We start from the raw sequence: 23,632 nt of genomic DNA, 5'->3' as shown, positions 1-23,632 counted from the left end.
CAGAGTGAGGCGGTGCCAGGGCTGGGGGCGGATTTTTTGAGAAGAGCCTCAGCTCTTCAGAGCAGCGGCAGCCGCTGGAGGAGTTGGGCGGCTGTTGCTCCCTCTCCGCCCGGAGGAGGAGGAAGAGGAGGAAGAAGAGGCTTCAGCTGCCGCCTCTCGGATCCCCCCTCCCCCCCCTTCCCCTTCCGCCCCACACCTTTATGGACGAGCGCCGGAGCTTGCTCTACTCTCCGGCCGCCTCCTCCGCCGGCCGGCAGCCGCGGGGCGGCTCGACCAGCAGCCACCACAACCTGGGCTACACCGAGCAGCTGCCCCCCGCCGCCCCCCAGCCGGGCCCCGAGCAGCAGGAGGAAGAGGGCGAAGAAGGGGAGGAAGGCAGCATGACCGTGGTGGGAGGCGGCGGCGGCGGAGACCCTTTGCTGGAGGAGCCTCAGCATCCTCCTGCGCTGCTCGGGGGGGACCGCTACGATCAGCCCCCGGCGCCGGCCGTGCCCGCCGGGCAGCCCGCGGACGCTGGGGAGCACGAGTGCTGCGAGCGCGTGGTGATCAACATCTCGGGGCTGCGCTTCGAGACCCAGCTCAAGACCCTGGCACAGTTCCCCGAGACGCTGCTGGGGGACCCCCGGAAGAGGATGCGCTACTTCGACCCCCTCCGCAATGAGTATTTTTTCGACCGTAACCGTCCCAGCTTCGACGCCATCCTCTACTACTACCAGTCGGGCGGGCGCATCCGGCGTCCCGTCAACGTCCCCATCGACATCTTCTCCGAGGAGATCCGCTTCTACCAGCTGGGGGAGGAGGCCATGGAGAAGTTTCGGGAGGACGAGGGTTTCATTCGGGAGGAGCAGCGGCCGCTTCCTGAGAAGGAGTTTCAGCGCCAGGTGTGGCTCCTCTTCGAGTACCCCGAGAGCTCTGGGCCGGCCCGAGGCATTGCCATTGTCTCTGTCTTGGTCATTCTTATCTCTATTGTCATCTTCTGTCTGGAGACCCTGCCTGAATTCAGGGATGACCATGACTATGAGGGAACTGGGGGAACCTTCGGGACAGGCGGCGGCCCTCTACCACCTGATGTCTTCACCAACTCCTCATCCTCGCCTGCTTCCATGGTGTCATCCTTCACCGACCCTTTCTTTGTGGTGGAGACTTTGTGCATCATCTGGTTCTCCTTTGAGCTGCTGGTCCGTTTCTTTGCCTGCCCCAGCAAGGCCACCTTCTCCAAGAACATCATGAACATCATTGACATTGTGGCCATCATCCCCTACTTCATCACACTGGGCACGGAGCTGGCTGAGCGGCAAGGCAATGGCCAGCAAGCCATGTCCTTGGCCATCCTCAGAGTCATCCGCCTCGTCAGGGTCTTCCGCATCTTCAAGCTCTCCCGGCACTCCAAGGGGCTGCAGATCCTGGGGCAGACCCTCAAGGCCAGCATGAGGGAGCTGGGCTTGCTCATCTTCTTCCTCTTCATCGGCGTCATCCTCTTCTCCAGCGCCGTTTACTTCGCGGAAGCCGATGACCCCAGCTCGGGGTTCAGTAGCATCCCTGATGCCTTCTGGTGGGCCGTGGTCACCATGACCACCGTGGGCTACGGGGACATGCACCCCATCACCATTGGGGGCAAGATCGTGGGGTCTCTGTGCGCCATCGCGGGGGTGTTGACCATCGCGCTGCCCGTGCCCGTCATCGTCTCCAATTTCAACTATTTCTACCACCGGGAGACAGAAGGTGAGGAACAAGCCCAGTACATGCATGTCGGGAGCTGCCAGCACCTCTCGTCCAGCGAGGAGATGAAGAAGGCTCGCAGCAATTCCACCCTCAGCAAGTCCGAGTACATGGTGATTGAGGAAGGGGGGATCAATCACAGTGCATTCAAACAGGCTGCCTTTAAAGCAGGCAACTGCACAACCACAAACAATCCCAACTGTGTGAACATCAAAAAGATCTTTACAGATGTTTAAAACAAACCCAAACCAAACGAACAGCAACAAAATCTGAGGATGCGGTAAAACAATACCAATAATAATACCAATAATAATGCAAAGTGACTGTGTGTCGGTGTTGTGTGGAACATGCACCATCGTCAGTCCTGTGTGTGCCCTCGTTTTTATACCTTTATTTTTTTAGATCCTTCCTTTCTAAAGATCCAAAAGTAAAAGGATTTAAAATTCTCTGAAGAAGAGGACAACTAAAGGGTAAAGAGAAGGAAGATGAAGAAAAACCACACTCACTGTCAAAACAGGTGTTTGTTCTGCAACGTGTTGCAGAGCTGCTTTGCTTTTTGGGCTTTTGGGGAACCTCTTGCTTTGCTCCCGAATTTCCCCCTCTTTCCCTAAGGGCAGTGTGTAGCCAATCTCCCTTCCATCACATAAAATAACTTGTTGGATTAACAAACTCGGACTGGGTGGAGGAATGAGGGAAAAATGAGGCAGAGTGTACTGGGAGGGGGCTGGGAGGAAATAACCATTTAATTCTGCAGATAGTCTCTGTTACCACATCGTTAAATGATGCTTAATATTGAAACATGTGATGTGCCATTACGGGCACGTCCCAGATTCCCTTTTTCTCCCCACTAGATCATTTATGAAATTCTAATATGGTCAGAGACTGAGTGCAATCAATGCTGATTTAAATAGAAAAAAAATTCCCTAAGCCTTCGTTTTCTGTTCTGGATTCCCTTCCCTGTAACCTGATGGAATTATTTCCTCCAATGTCAAGTCTGTGGCCATGCAGCAGGGATGTGTGCAGCAGGAGGGAGAGACAGGCAGACTGGAATGTTTTCGGGAGCCGCCGGCGCAGGGAGCGATGTCGGCACGGAGCAGGATCCACGACGGGCTCCTTGCTATGGCTGGGAGCCTCCAACCCACCCAGCTGGAGACAAAGGGATATTTCCTCCTCATTTTGCAATGCCTTTGGAGGAGATGCAGCCGCTTATCACCAGAAGATTAAAGTGACGAACACGCCTTCCAGCGGAAGTCACTAATTCCGACCGGAGTGATGCAGTTGCCATGGTGACCATGGTTTCCTGGGAAACCCCCAAAGGTTGTCATGGCATCCCATCTCCCATCCCCCTTGGTCCTTGCTCTTCCCGCAAAAAGCCTTTCCAGATGGTTCCAGCTCCTCCATCCCACAGGACATCGTGGCTCTGCACCCCCTTCCTGGTTCCTGTCCCACTGCTCCTCCTGTGTGCCCAACAAACATCCACGGGCAATAAGCACCCCCAGATCCACCTCACCTTGGCAGTGAAATCTGGGGATGGAGGTTCATCCTGCTCCACCGAGAACAACCCCAAACCCAGTGGGAACAGGCACCGAGCAGCTGCCAGGAAGCTTGGCCAGGGAACCCCGGCAGCTCTGTGAAACAAGGGGGACAATAAAAAACAGGATTGAAAAATAACCAAAAATCCCACTGGGAAAAATCACAAATCATCGGCTTCATCTTCACGTGTATGCCAGGGGCCATGGGACATCTGACGGGATCAGGTGAGCTCTGCACGGGGGACAGTTCAATGGAGTCATGGTGTTGGTTTTTTTTTGGACAAACATCATGCTTTCCACTGCTTATTTTTATTCTCCAGCTTATCCTGCTGCTCTCAGGTATTTTTATACATGTTAGATAAAGTGAAATCACATCCTAGAGCTCCTCTGATTGTATTTGCTTTTTAGTGCTGTGGGAGGAGGAAAACTCTGCAGCTGGATTGCTTCATTTCTGTGCTAAAAATGTGATTTCAGTGGTTTAGTGCTTCCATCCAGCCCCTGCCACTGACACAGGCCAAAAGCAGCTTGGCCTCAAGAGCTTTGGCTCCAGCTCTGCTCAGTTTTGCTGGATTTTGCATTAAAAAAAGCCAAATTCCTCCAAGGTAGCACATGGAACAGGTATGCTGTTAAATACCTACAGCAAAGAGAAGTGTGCAAGTCACACCTTTCCCAAGGCTGTGGAGAGGGGGCCTTGTCCTGAGAGATGCTGGCCATGCCAAAATTGCAGTTCAGCTGGGATTTTTCCCAGACTCAGAAGGATCTAGATGATTTGCAGCACCCTTCCTTAGCCACAGTCAATAAACCCAAGGAAAACATCAGAGCCCCTCCTTGGATGTTGGGGTGTGATGGTTTTATTGGAGCTACCAGAGTTTATATCAGCTGAGGGTCCAAGAGATGATCTTTATTAGGGAGATGCTCTGGAACATCATGGGACATTACAAACCTGAGATCCCTTGTCCAGGATAACTGGGATTCCTTGTCTGGGATAACTGGGAACACCTCAGTGTGCCTTTTCCCCAGGCTGCCAGTGGGCTGAAATGTCATTTCTGCCTACAAGCTCTCACTTTTTATTGTTATTAAATTTGATTGTTATTAAATTTTATTGTTATTAAAGCTTTCCCACATGCCTATTCCTAAAAGGAGGTTCTGAGTTTAAGAGCAGTGGAAACATGGCACTCAGGAGAGTTTGCAGATGAGTTCTGGGTTGGTGTTTTCCCCGTGGCAGCTGCACAGGGTAGGAAACCACATGTTCTGGAAATGGCACAGAACAATTTTCAGTTTCTCTGTCATCTAAAATAAGCAGAGACCTTGCAGGTTGTTGGTTTGTTTTCCTGACTTGTCCTTGATTGATTTTGTAGGAGCAGAGTAGTTTCAAAGGGATTTTATTGATAGTAAAAGATGTTTTATGGGAGAGGTGGCAAGGAAACCACTTCACCCACTGGGGTAAAAGGCAATTTGGCCCTAATAAAATTCCAGAATGTTTTGGGTGGGAAGAGACCTTAAGGATCATCCAGTCCCACCCCTGCCATGGGCAGGGACACCTTCCACTATCCCAGGTTGCTCCAAGCTCTGTCCAATGTGGCCTTGGACACTTCCAGGGATAGGGCAGCCACAGCTGCTCTGGGCAACCGATATCTGATCTAAATTTCCCCTTTTTCACATTCAGAAAAATACTCTTCAGTACTGACTGGTATCGCTGAAAGACAAAAATTCACTGCTGCTCTGTCTTGGATACACCCCAAAAAGTGTGGAAGTGGAAAACTGGGAATATGCTTTGGATATTCTGCCCTCTCTGCATCCTCTCTGCTGTCTCATGGCAGTGAGAGACCATTCAGTGAGAGAAACTGAGCCACTTGAGCCACCTGCTCTCGTGGAAGGTGTCCCATGGCAGGGAGCTGGAACTGGATGATGTTTAAGATCCATTCCAACCCACACCATTCAGTGACTCTGATAAATGCCTTCTGTTCTGTGGTCTGACAGCTCCTCTGGAAGTGGCTGCTGCACTTGTTGTGCCAGGAATTGGAGACATCCCTGAAACACTGGGCTCTCCACAGCCAGCTGTTATTTAATGGCTCTGCTCTCCAGCCCTGTGCCCCAGGACAGGGCAGTGTTTCAGCAGCCACTGGGGAGTTCCCGAGGAGCCTGGGCTGTGTTGGGTTTGCCTGTCCCTAATGTGCTTAGAGGAGCAGCATTAGGGGATTAGCATCGGTGTGAGGCAAAGGGCTCGCCCAGACTCGGCTTATTACGTTAAATGGAGGAAAGGGCATTACCACGAGCTCCTGGCTGATGCTTCCCAGCACCCCAAGAGCAGGGGAGCAGGGTCCCCGCAGCTCTGGGTAATTCCAGCGTAGTCTCCACTGCGATGTCCTCCCCACCCCTGTCCTTCGTGCCTGTCACCCGAGAGACACAGTGACACTGAAGGATGGGAGTGAGGATGGCAGAGGCAGCTCCCAGCCCAGGGATGCAGCCCTGGGAGGCTGGAGCTGCGCCCGTGGATGCCTTCAGTTTATCACAGAGTCACAGAAAGGTTTGGGTTGAAAACAACCTTAAAGAGCATCTTCTTCCAACCCCCACACAGGGGCACTGGGTGCTGTAGAGCCTTGTACCTCCTCTTTTCTCTTTTCACAGACTGCTGTCAGTTTCCCTTTCCCTCTGTCTGTATTTTAGGACCTGTTCCCCTGTTTCAGCCCTGGATGCCACCTTTAAACGCATCCTTGGTGCTGGGGGGGGGGGGCAGCCGCAACCCTGGCCCCTCCACTTGGTACTTTGACACCATCACCTTTTTCTCCTGCTTCTTTGCCCTCTCCTTCTTGTGTGTTTTCAGGCCTGATCTCCTTCAAAAGGCTCTGTTGTTCTCCAGCACAATAGATGCCCTTCGGGTGCCTGGGGTGGCTGGAGCAGAGCAGTATCCATCCCACCCCACGTGTGGACACAGACAAGGGCTGGAGATATCTCTTTCCTCCAGGAGGGTTAAATTTCCTCCCAGGCAATTGTTCCTGCTCCATCCCTTGACAAAAGAAGTAGTTTTTGTTTTTATTCCTCAGTTTCTGGGCAATTAAGCAGCGGCAAAGGGCAGACAAGCGCTTTCCCTGGCAGAATGGAAGGAGCGAGCCAGGGTCATTGCTCCGAAGGGGTCTCTCCTGCAGGGTTGTAGCACAAGGAAAGGGTGTTTGGCAGTGCTTGGCGTGTACGGGGAGCGTTGTGTGTAAAATCTGCTTAATTGTGTAGTTTGGAGCCCTCTCCTGCCAAGCTTTTAAAATATGCATATCTTGGTGCGAGCACACGGAGGCTCCACCGCCGCCGGAGAGAGGCAGGGCTTGGTTTTCCCTATTTTTAAATGCTTTAGCAAACGATGTCTGGGCAAGCTGCAAACCTGGGAGTGCAAACAGGCAAATAGGGTTTAACTGTGCCTTATTCTGCCCTTCAGCGTCAGTTCTGTGTGTACCTGGAAGGAGAGCTCAGTGCCCCGGCATCCTCGTGCAAGGGCAGTCATACGGGAGCAGGGAAATAAGGGATTTCAGGATATTGTATGATCTTTGTCATAGATTATCTTTAAGGTCCCTTCCAACTCAAAGCATTTGATGATTCGAAGGCTACAGGGTGCTGTGGGCAGGGCCATATCCTTGGAACTCTCACTCCTACGGAGCTGGTGCTGCTCCCCTGCACCCTCCCTGCTCTGGGTCCCACCCACAACACGATTGGGCCCGTGGCTCGGCTTTGGGGGTGCTGTTCAGATGGAGGATGTGTTAAGGGTGGGATGTTGGTGCCTTTCCGTGTTTCCCTAGGTGCTGTTTTCATGGCTGAGTCCAGGCAAACCCGATGGGTACAGGGTGGCATCGGCCCTCTCCCCGTGCCAGAGGTGGGAGGTGGGCATCGAGCACAGAGGGATGGAGCCGTGTGCTTCTTTTTCTTGGAAACAGTCCTGGGGCCGTGGCCACCACCACTTTGAGGAGGACACTTGGGGGATATTTTGGGTGCCCTGAGGTGCCTCGTCCCAGCTGGGAATCACTTGTCCAGCAGTGGAGTGTGTTTGACCCATTTCAGGGGGTGGTGAGTGAGGATTTCTTGGATCAGAAATAAGACTGGCACCAGGAGGAGGGTCCAGTCCCAGCCGTGCCCTAGGGAAGAGCCATCCCCCGGCAGGGACACATTCGCTGCCAGGGGATCCCTGCAGAGCGGCCCCAGCCCCAGGGGATCCCTGCAGAGCGGTCCCAGCCCCAGGAGATCCCTGCAGAGCGGCCCCAGCCCCAGGGGATCCCTGCAGAGCGGCCCCGGCCCCAGGGGATCCCTGCAAAGCGGTCCCGGCCCCAGGGGATCCCTGCAAAGCGGTCCCGGCCCCAGGGGATCCCTGCAGAGCAGCCCCAGCTCCATCTCCCAGCCCCTCCCAGCTCTTGCTCCAGGCAAAATTCTGCTGGCTCCGCTGTGGCTGAGCCTGGGATACAATCGAGAGCTTTCACGCCCTGCTTGGTACAGGCCGATGGGTGATGGTGTCCCTGTCCCAGCGGCGTTTGTCCCCGTGTTGGCTGCTCCCTGCTGGGAAGGCATCGGGGTTCCTGCTCTTTGGCACTCAGCGAATCCCAGTTTGTGCTCCTGAAAACCATCCTGTGTGTGGAAGAGCTGCAGCCCTTCTATCCCCGATTCTGGCAAAATTCAGGTGCAAACATAAACCCCGTGAGCCTCTCTGTGCGTTTCCTCCCACGATTAACGTGCTGCTCTGACACCCACAGGGTTCAGGGTCTGTCTGTGTCTCATCACCGCTCAGAGCCTGAATTTTCAGTGCTGAGGATGCTCGGCAGCAGGGCAGGGAAACCTCCCCGCATGAACATCCCCGCAGGGCACCGTCACTTTTCTCCTCCTTATGAGCCAAGACACGCTCAGATAAATTAGAACATGTCTCCCATCTCCTTCAGCTTCTCACTGGAGCCAGGAGGAGCTGGAATGCTCCCCGATCACTGCGCTTCCCTCCTCAGCGCGGGAGCAGCCGTTTCCCTGATGGCTCTGCACACTCATTGTGAGAGCCCCGGCTCAGCCGCGCCGACGGCAGCAGGCGCTGCTGGGTTTGTTTAGGAATGATTCATTTCCTTGAGACTTGTGATTCCGTTGCTTTTCTGAGCGTGTTGGAGCTCTGTTGCTTTGTTCCAGTGGTTGCACTTCATTTTTAGCCTCTCTGAACACCCTGGCTGGGCAGGCTGGGGTTGGATGTGTGGCTTGTGGGGAAGATGAGCCCGTCGCCCCCTCTGCTCGCCCCAGCAAGGCTGCAAAGTGCAGTCAGGTTTATTTTGAGGTTGACCAGCACAGCTGCTTTGCTTTGCTTCCTCCAAAGCACGATTGTGGATAGAGGACGAAAATCCTTTGGGGTTTTATCACAGTTTGCTCAGTGGTGGAAGCGGGATCAGGGTCTGTGCAGCAGGGTCTGTGCTTGGGGTGTTGCTCCACGGGAAGCTAAAGGCTGGTAGGGAGGATGGAAGGGATGAACACACACTTTGCAAAGTGTTTTCTGCATTTGCAGAGGGCTGAGCTTGCTCTTGGACTTGGTGCAAGGAAGGAGCTGTGTGCAGAGCGGGCGGTGGGTAATGCTGTGCCCTTCAGGGGGTTTGGGTTGGTACTCCAGGGAAATGTGTCCCTACTCCCAGGGCTGGAGGGTGTGAGCACTGTGGGATTTGCTCCCTGGATTTGGGCAGCTGGGCTCCTCTGTGCCTCAGTTTCCCCATCTGTAAATGGCACCGAGCAGCTTCAGGAAGTGTTTGCAATGAAACCCCTGGGGAAGGAAGAGACAGTTTTGAAACACCAGGCAAGAAACAAGGACTCCTCCAAAGGTTTTATGGGATTCAGCTTCCTTAAAGCTGGAAAAGCCTGCAGACTCTGCCCTGGGTGTCCCAGTAATCCCAGTTATTTCCCTTGGCTGAAGGGAAGTCTGAGGTTTCACACAGCTTCCCAAGCTGCCAGCTCTGCCTTCAGCTCCCCATCAATATCCTCCCCTCCTGTGCTTTCTTCACTCTGCGCCTTCCCTTTCCCACCCTTCTGGCCCATTTCTCCTGAAATATTGGTGAATTTAGGGTTGAGAACCCTCTTCTCCCACCCTGATAGTCTCTGCTTGGAGCTGCTACTGTGTCTCCTCACAATTTAACCCACTGTTGCACTGGGTCAGAAACCAGACATCAGAAAGTTGGGCTCAAAAATGGCCCTGGCTGCTGGGAATTTGAGTTTGCAGGAGGGATGAGGAAGGAGTTGCTGTGAACTGCATGTAGCATTGAAGGTTTGAGGTCTTCTCTACCTCTGCCTGTGCCTTGGTGGGTGCAGGTGCCTGAATGATATTCCACACTTTAAATCCCTTGGAATTAAGGCAGGAAATCTTCTTTGCAGCATCAGAAACAAGCCTGGGCTCTTCTCTCCCAGGACTGGAATTTTTCAGGGATGTCTCTCCCATTCTGGTTGCAAGATGCTCTGAGAAAGCACCTGGAGCCCGAGGAGGAGCGAGTGGGGAAAGCGACCTGGGTCCAGCTGGGTTCCTCACTTGGGACATCTCCTGGGAATTTCACTTTATTGCTCTGTTTTCTTGACCAAACAGCCATGCAATTCCCTTGGAGGAGAGCATTACACAAGCACCATTACACAAGCCAAGTGTGGGACTCAGTCAGAGATACCAGTTAATTTGATAAAATCTGTTTTCTTAACAGAAAATTTGTGTTGATTAGCATCAATTGAATCTTCCTCTTTAATTCTGTATTAAGACTCTCAGCAATTCCAGCAAATTGTTTGGGATCAGTGACAGATGGCCAGACCTATTGTTTTTGCAGGTCACTTTGTTAATCCCTTAAAAAACTGTCCCAAACAGGAGCTGCTTTCCAGTCCCCTGGAAGGACTCAGGAGATGCTCAGTACTTGCACTCCCAGGAGCTGTTTTGCCAGCTCTGAGTGTTTAGATGGAAGTTATTTGGCTCAGCCAATTTAAAAACATCTAATTTTTATGGCTGCTGTTTAATAGCCTCTATTTCTCTTGGGATGGAGAGGATTTCCTCACCCCTGTACAATAGAAAGACATCCGGATCCCTTCAGGAGCTGGAGCAGTGATAGCTCCTGAATGCTCCTGACTTCTCACTCCCACTCACTGGATCCAGAGAATTAACACCATTGTTAGGCTGAGGATTTGGCATTTCTTTCTTCACTGGCAAGGATACAGCTTGGATAGGCTCCAGGGTACCCCAAAGCACTGGATTATTTGTCCAGTGGGAACGAAAATTATTACTTACCACTTCATCTACAGAGTCCCAACTCCACCACCACCTTCTTGCCTAGTGGTATTTCCTGGGCTGAAGGTTCTCTTTGGGTCTAATTCGTGTATTTATTTAATCATTGAGTGTGTAATGCTCCAGGATCAGGATCCTTGAGGATCCTGGCAGTTTGGAGCCCTTCCCAGCTGGCAGGTGGGAGGGGTTTAATCCCCCAGCAAGCCCAGTCCTATAAAGCAGAAAGCCCTGTTAGCTTTAAGCCCAGGAATGGCCCTGCTGGCACTTCAGGATAAGCTGGTGCTTGAACAACTGCCTGGGCTGGGATCCTTGCTCAGAGCACTGAGCCCCTCTGGAAGCTCATTTCCCACTGCTGCACTGCCTCACAAGGGGATCTTTGCTCCTGGCAGGAATTCCCATCTCTTTCCTTTCTCTGCTGGATTTTAGCATCCCTGTAGCACCATTCCTACATCCCCACATCCTCATCATCCCTGCAGATGCACCCTCAGCATCCCCATATCATCATCACCCCTGCAACCTCATCTCTGCAATTTCATCATTGCTGCAACACCATCCTCCGTGCATCCTCATTATCCCTGCAACATTATCCCTGCGACTTCATCATAGCTACATCTTCATCATCCCTACAGCTCCATCCCTGCAACATCACCATCCCTACATCCTCATCATCCCTGCAAATGCACACTTATCAACCCTGCAACTTCATCCCTGCATCCTCATTATCCCTACAACTTCATCCCTGTAACTTCATCTGCAATTTCATCACAGCTGCAACATCATTCTCCCTGCAACCTTATCATCCCTGCAACATCTTCCCTGCATTCTCATCATCCCTGCGTCCTCGTTATCTCTGCAACTTCATTCTCACATCCTCATTATTGCTGCAACTTCATCTCTGCAACATGTCCATCCCTACATCCTGATGCCTGCAGCATCCAGAGAGAGGGTCTCTCCCTCCTCAGTGCATGGATCCCACCTGGCATATCTCCATCCTGCCTCTCCCTTTGGGGAAAACAGGCTGATTTTTGGGGCTGATCTGGGACCAGGCAGGTCCTGGTGCCTTAGGCTGGGCTCTGGGCTGTGACTGCGGCTCCTCCCAACCTTTCCCTCATCACCAGCTGCTAAAGAAGCACCCGGCTCAGACAATCTGACCTGGGCAGCTGGGATGCTTCATTGCCACGGTGTGAAAGTAAAGGCAGAACATGGGTTTTTTGGAAGATGAGAGAGATAAAAACAGTTGCATGAAATTTGTAGAAATTTTAATGTCTCAAAGATGGAGCAAAGCATCTCCCTGTATTAGAAAAGGAATCAGTCTCTTAAGTGTAGAGCTATGGATGCAATTCTAGCACTGCAGAAATTGGGAGATTTTTTAGGCCCTTTGCTGGACATCCCCATCCCCACATCAAAATGGGATTTTGGGTTTGTGCTCTGTGGGACCACTCCACAGTCCAAGCTCTACGAGTGGGATCAGCCCTGGCTCCTCCCATCACCTGGACTGGATTTATAAAATCAACCAGTTACTCAATATCTCGTGAATTACATCACCTCAGAACAAACTCAGCTTGATTAAGATAAAACCATGAGGAAAGCTCACTTGGCACTAATTATTCTGAGTTTGGAACTTGCCGTTAATGTGAGATAACAGTTTATAACAAGAATATATTTAATGAATCTTTTTCCTATCTTTAGCTGACTTTAGACTGTGTGGCAACTGGTCCATTAAAGAAATTAATTAGAAAATTTTCATTTTTCATTCGTGGGAAATAGAGTTGGGAATTTGTCAGGGGGGACCAATGTGCAACTTCTCTTCCATTTTACTTTAAAAAAAATGAACCTGTTCTTATTTTCCAAAGCAGACTGTGCATAAAAGTGGTTCTTTGCTTTGCCCAACAGATCACAGAAGAAGTTTTGAAATGAAGGCCTTCAGGACTGTGTTGAGAAATAAAACATCTCCAAGGAAAGGACAAACATCCCAAGCATCCCAGATATCCCCAACACGGTGACTGACGCTGCCATGGACCCGACTGACAGAGCTAAACCCAGTCCATATTTCATATATATATTTATATATGGAATATTTCCCACTTTATCTGTGTTTTCTAACAAGTGCATTATGTAGAAGGGAACATCTTTGGAGCAAGATTATCTTCGACTCGTGCAATATAACAGGACTGAGCAAAGCCAGGAGAAAGGAGGAGGAGAGGTGGAAGTCACTTGGACATTATTTCAGTATTTTTTAATATTATTTTTAAAAAATCTTTTGAAAGATGAAGCAACCAGAAAGGAAATGTTAAGCAGAGCTGCTAAAACTCAGTCCAAGTGTTTTCTTGGGGTGGGAGGGAGTGGGGGGAAGTTTGATTGCTGTCGCTGTTCCCTGGCAAAGGCCATGGGCTGTTCTCAGCTCTTTGGGAATCGTTCCTGTTCCATTTTTCTCACTTTCCTGGAAATACCCTTTATAAGTAGCTCTGTGCTGTACCAAAGGCTGTGATTTACTTTAAGTCCTTATTTAGAAAGAAACATCTCTGCTGGTGCTGAGGAAAAGGGTGTCGAACAGTTGTGCCTTGCTATCAAGATCACTCCACAAAAAACGAAGGAAAATTTGAATTTCCAGGGTAGAAAAGGTCTAAAAACCCAATTATTGGCTGACCACGCTTCTGCTTCCTTTCATGAGAGCCTCTCTGGCCTTGTCTGCACTTCCACAGTACCCCAGCCTTGTGGGAATTTTATAGTGTTGCCTTGCTAATTCTGTAATAATTGGGAATTCAATCCCTCCTTTGTCCGTTGCTGTTTCATTTTGCATATTGAGGTTTTTGGTGGCAGGTTTAAAGCTGTGGGTTGCCCATACTGGGCAGGGAAGCTCTTAAAGCTGGGCTTTCTATAACCTCCCTGTATTTCCTAGGACTGCACAGTTCAATGTTATCCTGGTACCACGAGATAAATGGTCTGAAAAGGGATAAATGATCTGCAAAAGGATAAATGGTCTGCAAAGGGATAAATGGTCTGCAAAGGGATAAATGCAAATGGCTGAGGGGCTGATGGTCTCTCCTGCTTCTGGCTCCCCCTTTTCCCCCTCCCCAGCCTCATCCACCTATTCATGCTGCCTCCATCCCAGCCTGGGGACTGAAACCCTCCCAGCTCAGCCTCCATCAGAGAAGCAGAGTGAAACTTGGAACAGCATTGGATTTAAGGGTGAAAATAATGTTGGACGGACTCAGATGAGCACAGGAACCTCTTTGTCTGCATTGCAATAATTCCCTGGGAACGGTTTGGGAACGTTAATTTAGACTGGACAGAATCAAGTGAGCTGGAGCTTCCTCTAAAGCAGAGGCTGCTCAAGGGAAGGTAGCAGGAACCAAAATTATTGTGTGTGAAACAGATCCTTGAGCTGATGCTGCTGATTGTCTTTGGTGTCCAAGGACCAGCCTGTAGGTCCCCACCAGGCACCTGGAAGGTGGAGCAAGGACCACTCTTCCAGAGGGAACCACCAAAACCTGGATCCTTCCCCCAGTGGAGCTGTTTACCTGCATTTCACACAGAACCCCCACAGGAGACACACGTGGGATGCCTGGAGGCACAGCCCCAGGGAGGATGCACTGAAACCAACCCCTGCAATGAAGGCTGGAAATGGGAAAACTCGGGAATAGACAAGGCAAAGCAGCCAACTGTCTGCACCACATTTCTGTCTTGCAGAAGAGCTTTGAAGATGAACGAAAACCCTGCATAAAAACATCAGCTGAAATTTGGGTTGAGAAATTCCCTTAACACTGGGAAATGACGTGATTCTTACAAGGAACACGTCAGCTTTGGTGAGGTCGCGTTTATTTTGTTTGTTTTTTAAACACGGATAATTTCTTGGCTGGAATTCCTCCTCCTGCCACAGCAGGTGCACCTCTGGTGATGGAGACTTTGTTCCTGGCAGAAGGGCTTGGGGGGCCCAAACACAGAAGTCTCCAGGGCTCTGCACAGGTGCAGGTTGGGCAGAATGAGCTGAGAGTGTGAAAAGAAGCAAAAGTGTTAAACCCAGCAGTTTTTGTCAATTTAATCAGTTGGAGAATGAAGAGCAAATATGGATCTGGCTCTCAGTAGGACATTGCTCCTCTTGCAATTATTCCCAGCATGGAAGAAACCCCATGGACGCTGAAGCTGTGGGTAAATGGAGGAGAAAGGGCTGGTGCTGCTGGCACCTGGATTTACCACGGCTTTAACAGCAGAGGGAGATTGGGATCGGGGACCAGGATTGCTGGAAGACCACATGGAGCAGGTCCCTGAGCCCACGGAGATGAGCAGGGGGTGCCAAGGCTCGGTAGGGATGCCGGGGAATCGCGGAGGTGAAACAACGCGCCGTGTGAAATCAATGCGGTGCGAAAGCCGCCTGCACAAATTAGAGCTAATTAGAACAGTGGCTCTCATTAACTTGGTTTGGCCGTGCCCTGCCCGGGGGACAGCCCGTGGTGGGGGGCGGGGAGAGGGAGCTTCTCCACGGGATCTTCCAGCAAATTGCTCCTCCAGCAAATCCCCGTGGCTGTGGCAGCAGCCGGGGCGCTCCGCGCGGGGACCGCAGCGTTTGTGCCCCCGCGGGTGTCCCTCCCCTGTCCCCGCACAGAGGAGCTGTGTCCCCTGCCTGTCTCACGCCAGCACTGAAATGAATTATTGCTCGGGCCATAAAATCTCAGAGACCTTAGCGACCCCTTTAAAAAGACCAGGAAAAGTGCTCGGTGTTTGGGGTGGGGGCTGTAATTCCCAAGTGCTCTTCCCCATTGCCGCGGAGGGAGCTGCTGGCAGTCTGGGGGAGATGGAGCTGGCCCTTTTTTGGGACATCTCACCTCCCAAACCCTTAAGGAGCTGCAAAACACATTTGTTTGCAGCCTCCCTGCCGCGTGACAGGTTCTCAGTGTGCTCTTGAGCCTGCAAAGGAGAATGAACAAAGCTCTAGCAACTCTGAAATGGTGAGAGACTGACCCCAAACCCATTTTCCACCGTGCTGATGAGTTTGGGCTGCAAACAGCCCATGAAAGGAGGGGGACCCCAGGCTGCCCACACAGGTAAGGACACATTAACAGGAGGAGAATTGATTTTCTGGATTGCAGCAAAGACCTGGATCTTGGGAAGCCCTGCTTCCAAAGGTGTTATATTTAGTTTCTTTTGGAACATGATCTAGTAGCCCTTAAAATGGGGGATAGAATGTATCAGTACTAAAGTTATTTTTATTTTTCACCAGTGTTACAGAGAGCTTTTTTATGGGATGTGTGTGTGTGTGTAACATAATTATACCTCGTCTGTTTTCAGTAGCCACTTGTTACAGCATCTCTCTGTTAGGGCTCAAAACTGTACTTTGATTATTAAAGTGGTGGGAAAAACCGTCCCCACCCCCCAGCCATCTCACACTGATGACAATCTTGCCAAATGTCACCTCTCCTCGGTGTTGTACGGTCTGGCCATGTCGCTCCGTGCTCTCGGGTTCCTCGTGCTTGGTCGCTGAGCCAGCTGGATGTTAATGTGCTTTTCCACAATAATTGAGAGTTTGATAGTCTCTAACTGTCAGTCCAGTGTATTAATCTGTGTTGTCACCACTCTGAGCCCAGCCTGGTGCGTGTTGCAGATAACCATCGTGCCGGGACAGCCGTGGCAGCGGGAGTGCAGGGCTGCGTTTGGCAAGGGAAGACAAATTAAAAATGTATCCAGTCAATTAAAAAAACAAAAAAGGGAGCGATTTAATGATGGCTGACATCAAGAGAAGATCCAAAAAATAGCGTGCTTTGATTCCCATAATCATCCCAAGGCAGGCTGCTCATCTTTATTCATAGCCCTTCAAAGCCGTGCTCGGAGACGCTGGAGCAGCTCGGAGCTGTCGTGCTCAGACGGAGCTCTTTAGACGCTGAACACGCACCAACCCTTCCCCTTTTAATTTTAGGGTGCAATTAAAGTGATGAGAGCTCTGCTGCTGGCTCCGTGCTGGCAGAGAGGCAGGAAAAGCGGATCTGGGGAGCTGGGCTGGTGTGGGGTCACGTAAAGCCGCTTCTTTTAATGACATGTTTTAAGCTGTTTTAAGAAGGCAGCAAAATTAGAAAGGAAAAGATCTCCAAAAGTGTTTCAGGACACTAACAAAGGCTCAGGGGACACAGCACAGGGACAGGGCTTAGCAGTGAGGCTGGAACGGGCTGTTGGAGGCATTGAGGGAATACTGGGAAGCTGCTCTGCCCTGCTGGATTTGGGGGAAAAGTCAGGATTTGCTGAGGCCCTGGCACAGGTTGCCCCATCCCTGGCAGTGTCCAAGGCCAGGTTGGATGGAGCTTGGAGTAGCCTGGGATAGTGGAAGATGTCCCTGCCCATGGAAACAGGATGAGCTGTCCCTTCCAGCCCAAAGCACTCTGGGATTCTATTAATTTGTGATTCTGTGATTCCTGCAGTCCCAATCCAGCCTCCAGCCCCTTTCCACAGGCAAACCCCTGCAGGACTGACATCTCAGAATCCAGCCTCGAGCATGCTGGAGGCTTCATTACCTCACACACTTAGATGTTTTCTGAGCCAGCTGTTCAAATGCTGTTATTGCTACTGAATCCTTTTAAAATTAAGGAATTTCTGAGATGGACTTTTCCTTCCCTGAGTGCTCTCCATTCTCCTGCATTGCACAAAGCCAGCTGGAAGTCTGTCTCTCAGGCTGAGATTAAAGCCAAGTACCAGCTCTGGGTGAATTGAATTACACATTCTAATCCCCATATTTTCCACCAGCCTCTGATACAGGTAAATTATGTTTCTTTTTCCCATTTTTCCTGCTTGTTCCACAGTGATGTCACCAGTGCACTTGTAAAGGGAATGGCCTGAGATTGTTCTGACTGGTGTTGTCCATAACACATCTCTGACCATTGCAAGGCCAGACACTGCTGCTGGGTTTTACATGCATCATTCCTATTCCAGAGGATGATTTCACAGCAGGATAATTTGCCTGGCAACACACAAGTCATGGATAGAGCTGGAATTGTGAATCAAAAGGTATTAAGTGGAAATGTAGTCAGAAAGTGCCTGAAATATTGGAATTTTAATGGAAAACTGTGTTGGCTGCCATGTCTCTTGTGATGCCATTGGTTTACTGAAATTAGACTTGGTTTTCCCAAGTCCTCAGTCTTGCAGGAAAATCACCCTCGCTGCTGGAGGTCAGGGATTCCATGGCTGAATTTGGCACCTTGCAAGGAGAACAGGCTCTTAATTCATCACCTCAGATCCCAAAACGTGGAAAAAGGGAGGCTTTGCATCCTCCTCCAGCACAGCAGCAGCTTGTGTTTCTTAATTTCCCATCCTTTACTATGCAACTGATTTTCATGGGATCTTCCCAGGATGGAGATGGCTGGATATAGTTTTGACTTTGCTTTCCTTCCTTCACATGTGCAGGTGGTAATGCAGAAATGTTTCCATGACTGTCTCACCTGGGACGTGCACTGGGTCTATGAACAGTGACATAGTGGGAAATTCTGTGTAAATCTGAACTTGTCTCTAAATCTTGACTAATCAGTGCCACAGGAGCGATGCAATTTTTAACTGGAGATGTTAATGTAGTCCTGTTACTCTGAGTTAGTTTTGAATTCTGGTTTTGCCAGTGAGCTGTGTTGCAACTGTTTAAAACTTGTTTTTTTTATACCAGTCTGATGCTAAAACCAGCTGCTGCATCCCCTCGTCCTGGTGACTCCACCATGGTGTGGGCCTTGTGTTCAGCTCCCGGTTTAAAAAAGTGGGTTTTTTTCAGTTGCGTGATTTTTTTACCTGATGCTGAATTTATTTTTTATTTTTTTTCTCATTAGAACTTGAAACTGTTCTTTCATATGCAAAGTTCAATAAAACAGCTGAACCGCAGCGTGTGGTGTTTGATACTGAAGGGGGTGAAGAGAAGATCTTGGGATGGTGTGAGGATGAGGTTTGAGGAGTGTCCCCTAATGTGAACTCATTTTTCAGGATTAAATAATCTGAAATTTAATGCCATTCACAGGAATCAAATTTACCCTGCTAGAGAAATAAAATCCTGAGGTAAAACCTGCACATTTCCAGCATCCCACCCAGCCACCTGGACTGAGGAAGCTCCAGGCAAAACCTTAAAATTTTGATGATGTGTCACAAGAAGGGATGTCACTGATGGTGCTCGGGCACACAAATGCAGGAGGAGGGGTTTGACCCACCCGCTCTGATCCCAGGTGGGAATCCTGCAAAAGGAGATCAGAAGCTCGTTTGAAAACTTTGTTCTTGGCTTCAAAACACATCTGTGAGCTTGACCCAAAAGGGAATGTGGCCAAAGAGTGTCAAAGTTTTGGTTTAGGTTTTTGGTTGCCTTAAAAAAATTGAAGTTGTTTCTCCTGTGTTGCCCAGAGAAGCTGTGACTGCCCCATCCCTGGGAGTACCCAAGGCCAGGCTGGAGAAATCTGGGCTGTTGGAAGGTGATTTCACCCATGGCAGAGGGTGAAACATGATGAGCTTTAAGGTCTCTCCCCACCCAAACCATTCCAAGATTCCATGGCTTGATGATTCCATGATAAAATGACTTGAGCTGTGCATACAAGTGCTGCTGTGCTGTGTCCCAGGCTCAGAGGTCCCAGGCTGCTGCAGGGGGATTTTATTTTAGTGGTCACTGAGCCAGGAGCATGGATCATTATCCAAAGTGACTTGGTTATTTTTGCAAATCCCAATTCTGGGACTGAAATCCAGGAGGAAATCCTGCAAGAGGCTTCAGGTGCTGAGCTGGGGGCAGAGCAGCACCACGTGTGCCCACAGCCACCCTGGACAGGACCACACCAGGGGAATTCAGCAGCGATGAAGAACCTCAAATTCCCAAACTTTACAAAACATCTTGATCCTGTCGGCCTCGGGAATTGTGATGGGGGCAGAGAAGTTCCTGGAAAAGCAGCACTGAGTGCTGGAACTGCTCTGTTTGGTTTCACCTCTCTGCTCTCCAGGTTTGCTGTGGGCACCAGCTCTGCTGGGGGATGATGATCCATGGTGAGCAAAGTCAGCTCCAGCTCAGAAACTCCCAGATGCTGTCAGTGTGGCTGTGCTGGATGGTCCCACAGTAACTCCTGGCTGCTGTGGGTGGCAGGGCACATTTTAGGCCGGCTCAGGGGCTCTGTCAGGTGGGTTTTAGCAGCTCTTGCTGTTTCATTCTCTGCTGTGACCTTGATCTCTGTATCAGCTCCCAAAGGGTCGTGGTGTCTCTAGCTGCAGGTTCTTGTTGATGTGTGGTTACCTGGGGGGTGCTTGAACATCTGGGAGAAACAGGATGTGGCAAACCCTGAGATGCAGATGGGGCACAAATAGCACCAGCCAAAACCAGGCTCAGTCAGAAAGGACAGGCCTGGCACCCGGGAATGCTGGAGCAGCCATGGGAAACACCTTCCACACCACAGTGGTGAGTGGAGGGCAATGATCCCACACCCAGTCCAGGAGGAACCTTGGCTTGAACCCCTGTGGGCTCTGCTGGGTTTCCAGCCCCTTCCTGGGGTGATCAGGTGTGTGCAGAGGGCCAGGCTGTGCTAAGTGCCAGCAGCTCCTCTGTCCAGAGCTGGGCTGATTTGCCAGATTTTAGAGGGAAGAGAGGCTGCTGGGGGCACGGTGTGATTCCAGGGTGGGTGTTTCCTGCTGCATGGCCAGAGGTTAGAAAGGGTAAATGGCCCTGGGGCAGTCCCACAGTGTTGGGTGCTCAGAGCTACCCCTGGAGTGAGCCCTGGTGCTGCCGGGGTTCATCACAGAGAAATTCAGCTCAAATGAGGCTCTGGAGGAATCTGGCTGTGCAAAGGATGCTCTCTGCTGCCTTTTAGCTCCTGCTTTGCTCTGCCAGAGTGTGGGCATCCCCTGGGAGGACTGGTGGCTGTGGCAGCTCCAGCAGCACATCCCTGCACAGCGACGGAGCTGTGCTGTAAATCCTCCCCTTGAAATTTCCTGCTTGGGAATTTCCCTGGGAGCCATTTGCTCCCTGCATGATGAAGAAATATCGATTCATCATTCCCTGCTCAGCACCTCAGCACCATGCAGGATTTTAATGACCTGTGTCCTGTCCCTCTTTCCACACCAGAGCATTCGGATCATCCAACTGTGACGTTTCCAGGATGCTGCAGAGGGGCTCTTCCAGCTCGGAGTCAGGCTCCTACAGGTATTTCCCTGCTCTTCAAACCACGCCTTGCTAAGGAGCCCTTGTCTTGGATACTTCACTTCCCACCTTTTGAGTGGATAGTGGTATCCAAAGGATCTTCCTTTGTACTCCAACCAGGCCTGGCATCCTTCTACAGTGGGTGTTTGTCCCTCCCTCTGCTCTCATTTTTATCCATGGGAAAGCCAAGGTTATAATTTCCCCTATGGAATTCTCCTTTACTTAACAGCACCTTGTCCAGGGCATTTGTTGTTATTCCATTTATTGATTGATTCTTGATTTTGTTCTCCCAGTGCTGCATTTCCAGCCCCTCACTTCACCACACTGGTCCACAAGCAGCCCCCATACTGAGGATTTGGGTGGTATTTCTGCCCTGTTGATATTTGGGAAGGGTGGAAGAGACTTTATTTCCTGCTCTGTCAGGTGTTAGAGTCACCTCTTGGCTTATCCTGGTGGCAGGAAAGGAAATATTCCTCTGGCTTCCCAGGGCTGTGGAATCACAGGGGGTGCTGCAGGGACAGTCATTCCGAGAGTGAAGGGATTTTGGATGCTCCCTCAAACACCAGCACTTTTTAATATACCAATATTCCACAGCCCCAGAGGGTTTGAGCACAAATCAAGGGAAGCCTCAGGATCTGGACCGTGGATCTGAGCTGCTCTCACCCCAGCCAAGTCACTGGCACTGGGGGTGATTCCACAGCTCCCAGGGGTGCCTGGTGGGTGCTGCTTGTCTGGGAAAACGTGAGCTGGAAGCAGAGTGTGGGGAGGGGGAGAAGGGGAAGCCGTGGCTTAAAATAGCTCTTTTTGAAAGAAAGGGATGAAAACCTCTTTGAAGAAATGAGGGGAGAGGGGGAGTGTTTCCATGGAAACGGGGAAGTCTGTCTCTTCCCAAAAGAGGGGGTGGGAGATAAAGAAATAGTAAATACAGCAGAGGAATGACAGGGAAGAGGATGCTGCCTGTCAGTGGCATTCCCCATGGATCCCAGTGGCATTCCCCATGGGCTCTGGGCAGGGGGCTCTGGGTCCTGGTGGGAGCAGATGGGGCTCTGGCACTGCCTGCCCTCACAGCCTTGGAAGTGTCACTTTGCATCCTCCATGTGCCACCTGCACCCTGGATCTGTCACCTGCCCAGGTCACCAGAGAGAGCAGTGACCCAGAGCTGCTGGGGACACCTTCCCTGAGCCAGGTCGGTGTCACCACTATGGGGCATCTCCAGCTGCTCCTGGCAGCTGGGCAGAGACAATAAATAATGAGTGTCCTTCAAATGCTTTGGAAATGAACATCAAATCTTGGCTCTTCCAGGAATTTTCTACCATGGCACGGCCATTTCCAGGGGAGGCTGCAGGGAAGGGAACTGTGCTGGGCAGCAGAGATATGTGAGGGCTTGGCCACAGGGTGAGGGCAGCTGGGGGCTTCTGGAGACATTGAGGCAGGCAGAGGAATTTGGCACAGCTCCCAAACTGGCCCCATCCACAATTTGGCTGGGTGTGGCTCACAGCTTGGCACAGCTCATGGCTTGGCACGGCTCAGAATCTGGCACAGCCCAGGTTGGGCATAACCCAGGATTTCAACTAAAAGGGTTTGATTTAGATTTGATACAAGGAAGAAATTCCTCCCTGTGAGGGTGGGCAGGCCCTGGGGACCCCCTGGCACAGGGTGCCCAGAGCAGCTGTGGCTGCCCCTGGATCCCTGGAAGTGTCCAAGGCCAGGCTGGATGGGGCTTGGAGCACTCTGGGACAGTGGAAGGTGTCCCTGCCATGGCAGGGGTGGAAGTGGATGGGCTTTAAGGTTCCATCCAACCCAAACCATTCTGTGATTCCATGATTTAGCACAGCTCCCCATCTGGTATGCCATGGGGCCAGCATGTCCTGTAAGAGCCCAGGAGTTTGGCCAGCCCTGTGCCCATCCCACTCAGGGCCATCTCGTGTCTGACACTGCCCCAGTGCCACCATGCTCACAGTGCCACCATGCCCAGGCCCTGGGGAAGGCACTCCCAGCCTGAGCCCTTGGCTTCTCCTCCCTGCAGCAGCTCTGTGTGGGAGGAGGAGAAGAGGGAAATCATCCTCTCAAAGCACTTTTCCTCCTGGCTTGTTTGCAGTCCTGCAGCTCCCTGGGGAGGGATGAAAGTTTGGGGTGATGGGAACATCTCATCCCACTCTGTGGCTCAGATCTGACCTTCAGCAGCTCTTGGCCCCCTCCCAGCACCACCAGACATTCAGGCTGAGACCCACAGGCTCTAAAAACAGTGTCTGCAGGGCTGCTCATCCCATCTGTGCTGTGAGGGAGATGTTCCCACCCTGGCCGTCACCTGCATGGGGAGCCAGTCCCAGGCCTGAAGGCTGGAGGGAGCTGTGTCCCACCAGCACAGTGCAGAGGGGACCCTGAGGTCACCTACAGCTCCCCCCAGGCAAAGGAAACCTGTCTGCAGATGCTGCTCATCTCCAGCCGAGGTTTTGGCCATTTCCAGCAGAGCCATCTCCCCTGCAGGTTTCTTCCATTTCCCCTCAGTCTTTTCTTCCCTACTCTCAACAACCAGAAGGTTTCAACTTTTGGCCCCATTTCCCTGTTCCTCAGTGAGCACCAACCCCTGGAGTGAGAAAAGCCCCTCTCATCTGGAGGAAGGGGGAGAAATGCCTTGGAGAATTACAGAGGGATGTGTTTAATGTTACCTCTGCAGAGAGGTGATTTTTGCTGCTTTTCTAGGGACCAGGAGAACACAGAGGACCCAGGAGGATCTCCCTGGGTCCAAGAGATCTCTTCAGAAACCAGGAGATTCTCCCAGGATCCAGGAGACTCTCCTGGGGTCCAGGAGGTTCTCCCAGGGACAAGGAGCCCTGCCCAGCATCTCTTTTTGCTCTGCTCCTCCTTTCCCACATCACTCCAGGCAAAGCCCGACCCTTTTCCCATCTCCCAGGACTGGGGAAGCCGCTTTGACCCATCTCACCAGGGTAATTTGGGATTCACCAGCAGCACCTGCCATGGCAGGCAGAGCTGGCTCTGTGGCTCCGTGTC

At 51.3% G+C, this 23,632-nt stretch overlaps 1 protein-coding gene across 1 annotated transcript; it reads left to right on the top strand.

Annotated features, from left to right (window-relative positions):
* Nucleotides 1-200: 200 nt before the first annotated feature.
* KCNA3 (potassium voltage-gated channel subfamily A member 3) lies at nt 201-1,987 on the top strand. The gene has a single exon (XM_053963726.1). It carries the CDS (start codon nt 201-203, stop codon nt 1,953-1,955), a length of 1,755 nt encoding a protein of 584 aa, XP_053819701.1. The 3' UTR covers nt 1,956-1,987.
* The last annotated feature ends 21,645 nt before the right edge of the window (nt 1,988-23,632 follow it).

The sequence above is a fragment of the Vidua chalybeata genome, chromosome 24, assembly GCF_026979565.1.
Source record: "Vidua chalybeata isolate OUT-0048 chromosome 24, bVidCha1 merged haplotype, whole genome shotgun sequence".
In the NCBI taxonomy this organism is placed as follows: Eukaryota; Metazoa; Chordata; class Aves; order Passeriformes; family Viduidae; genus Vidua; species Vidua chalybeata.
Note: the sequence above shows the minus strand (reverse complement) of the source record. Positions and strands in the feature narration are given on the sequence as shown.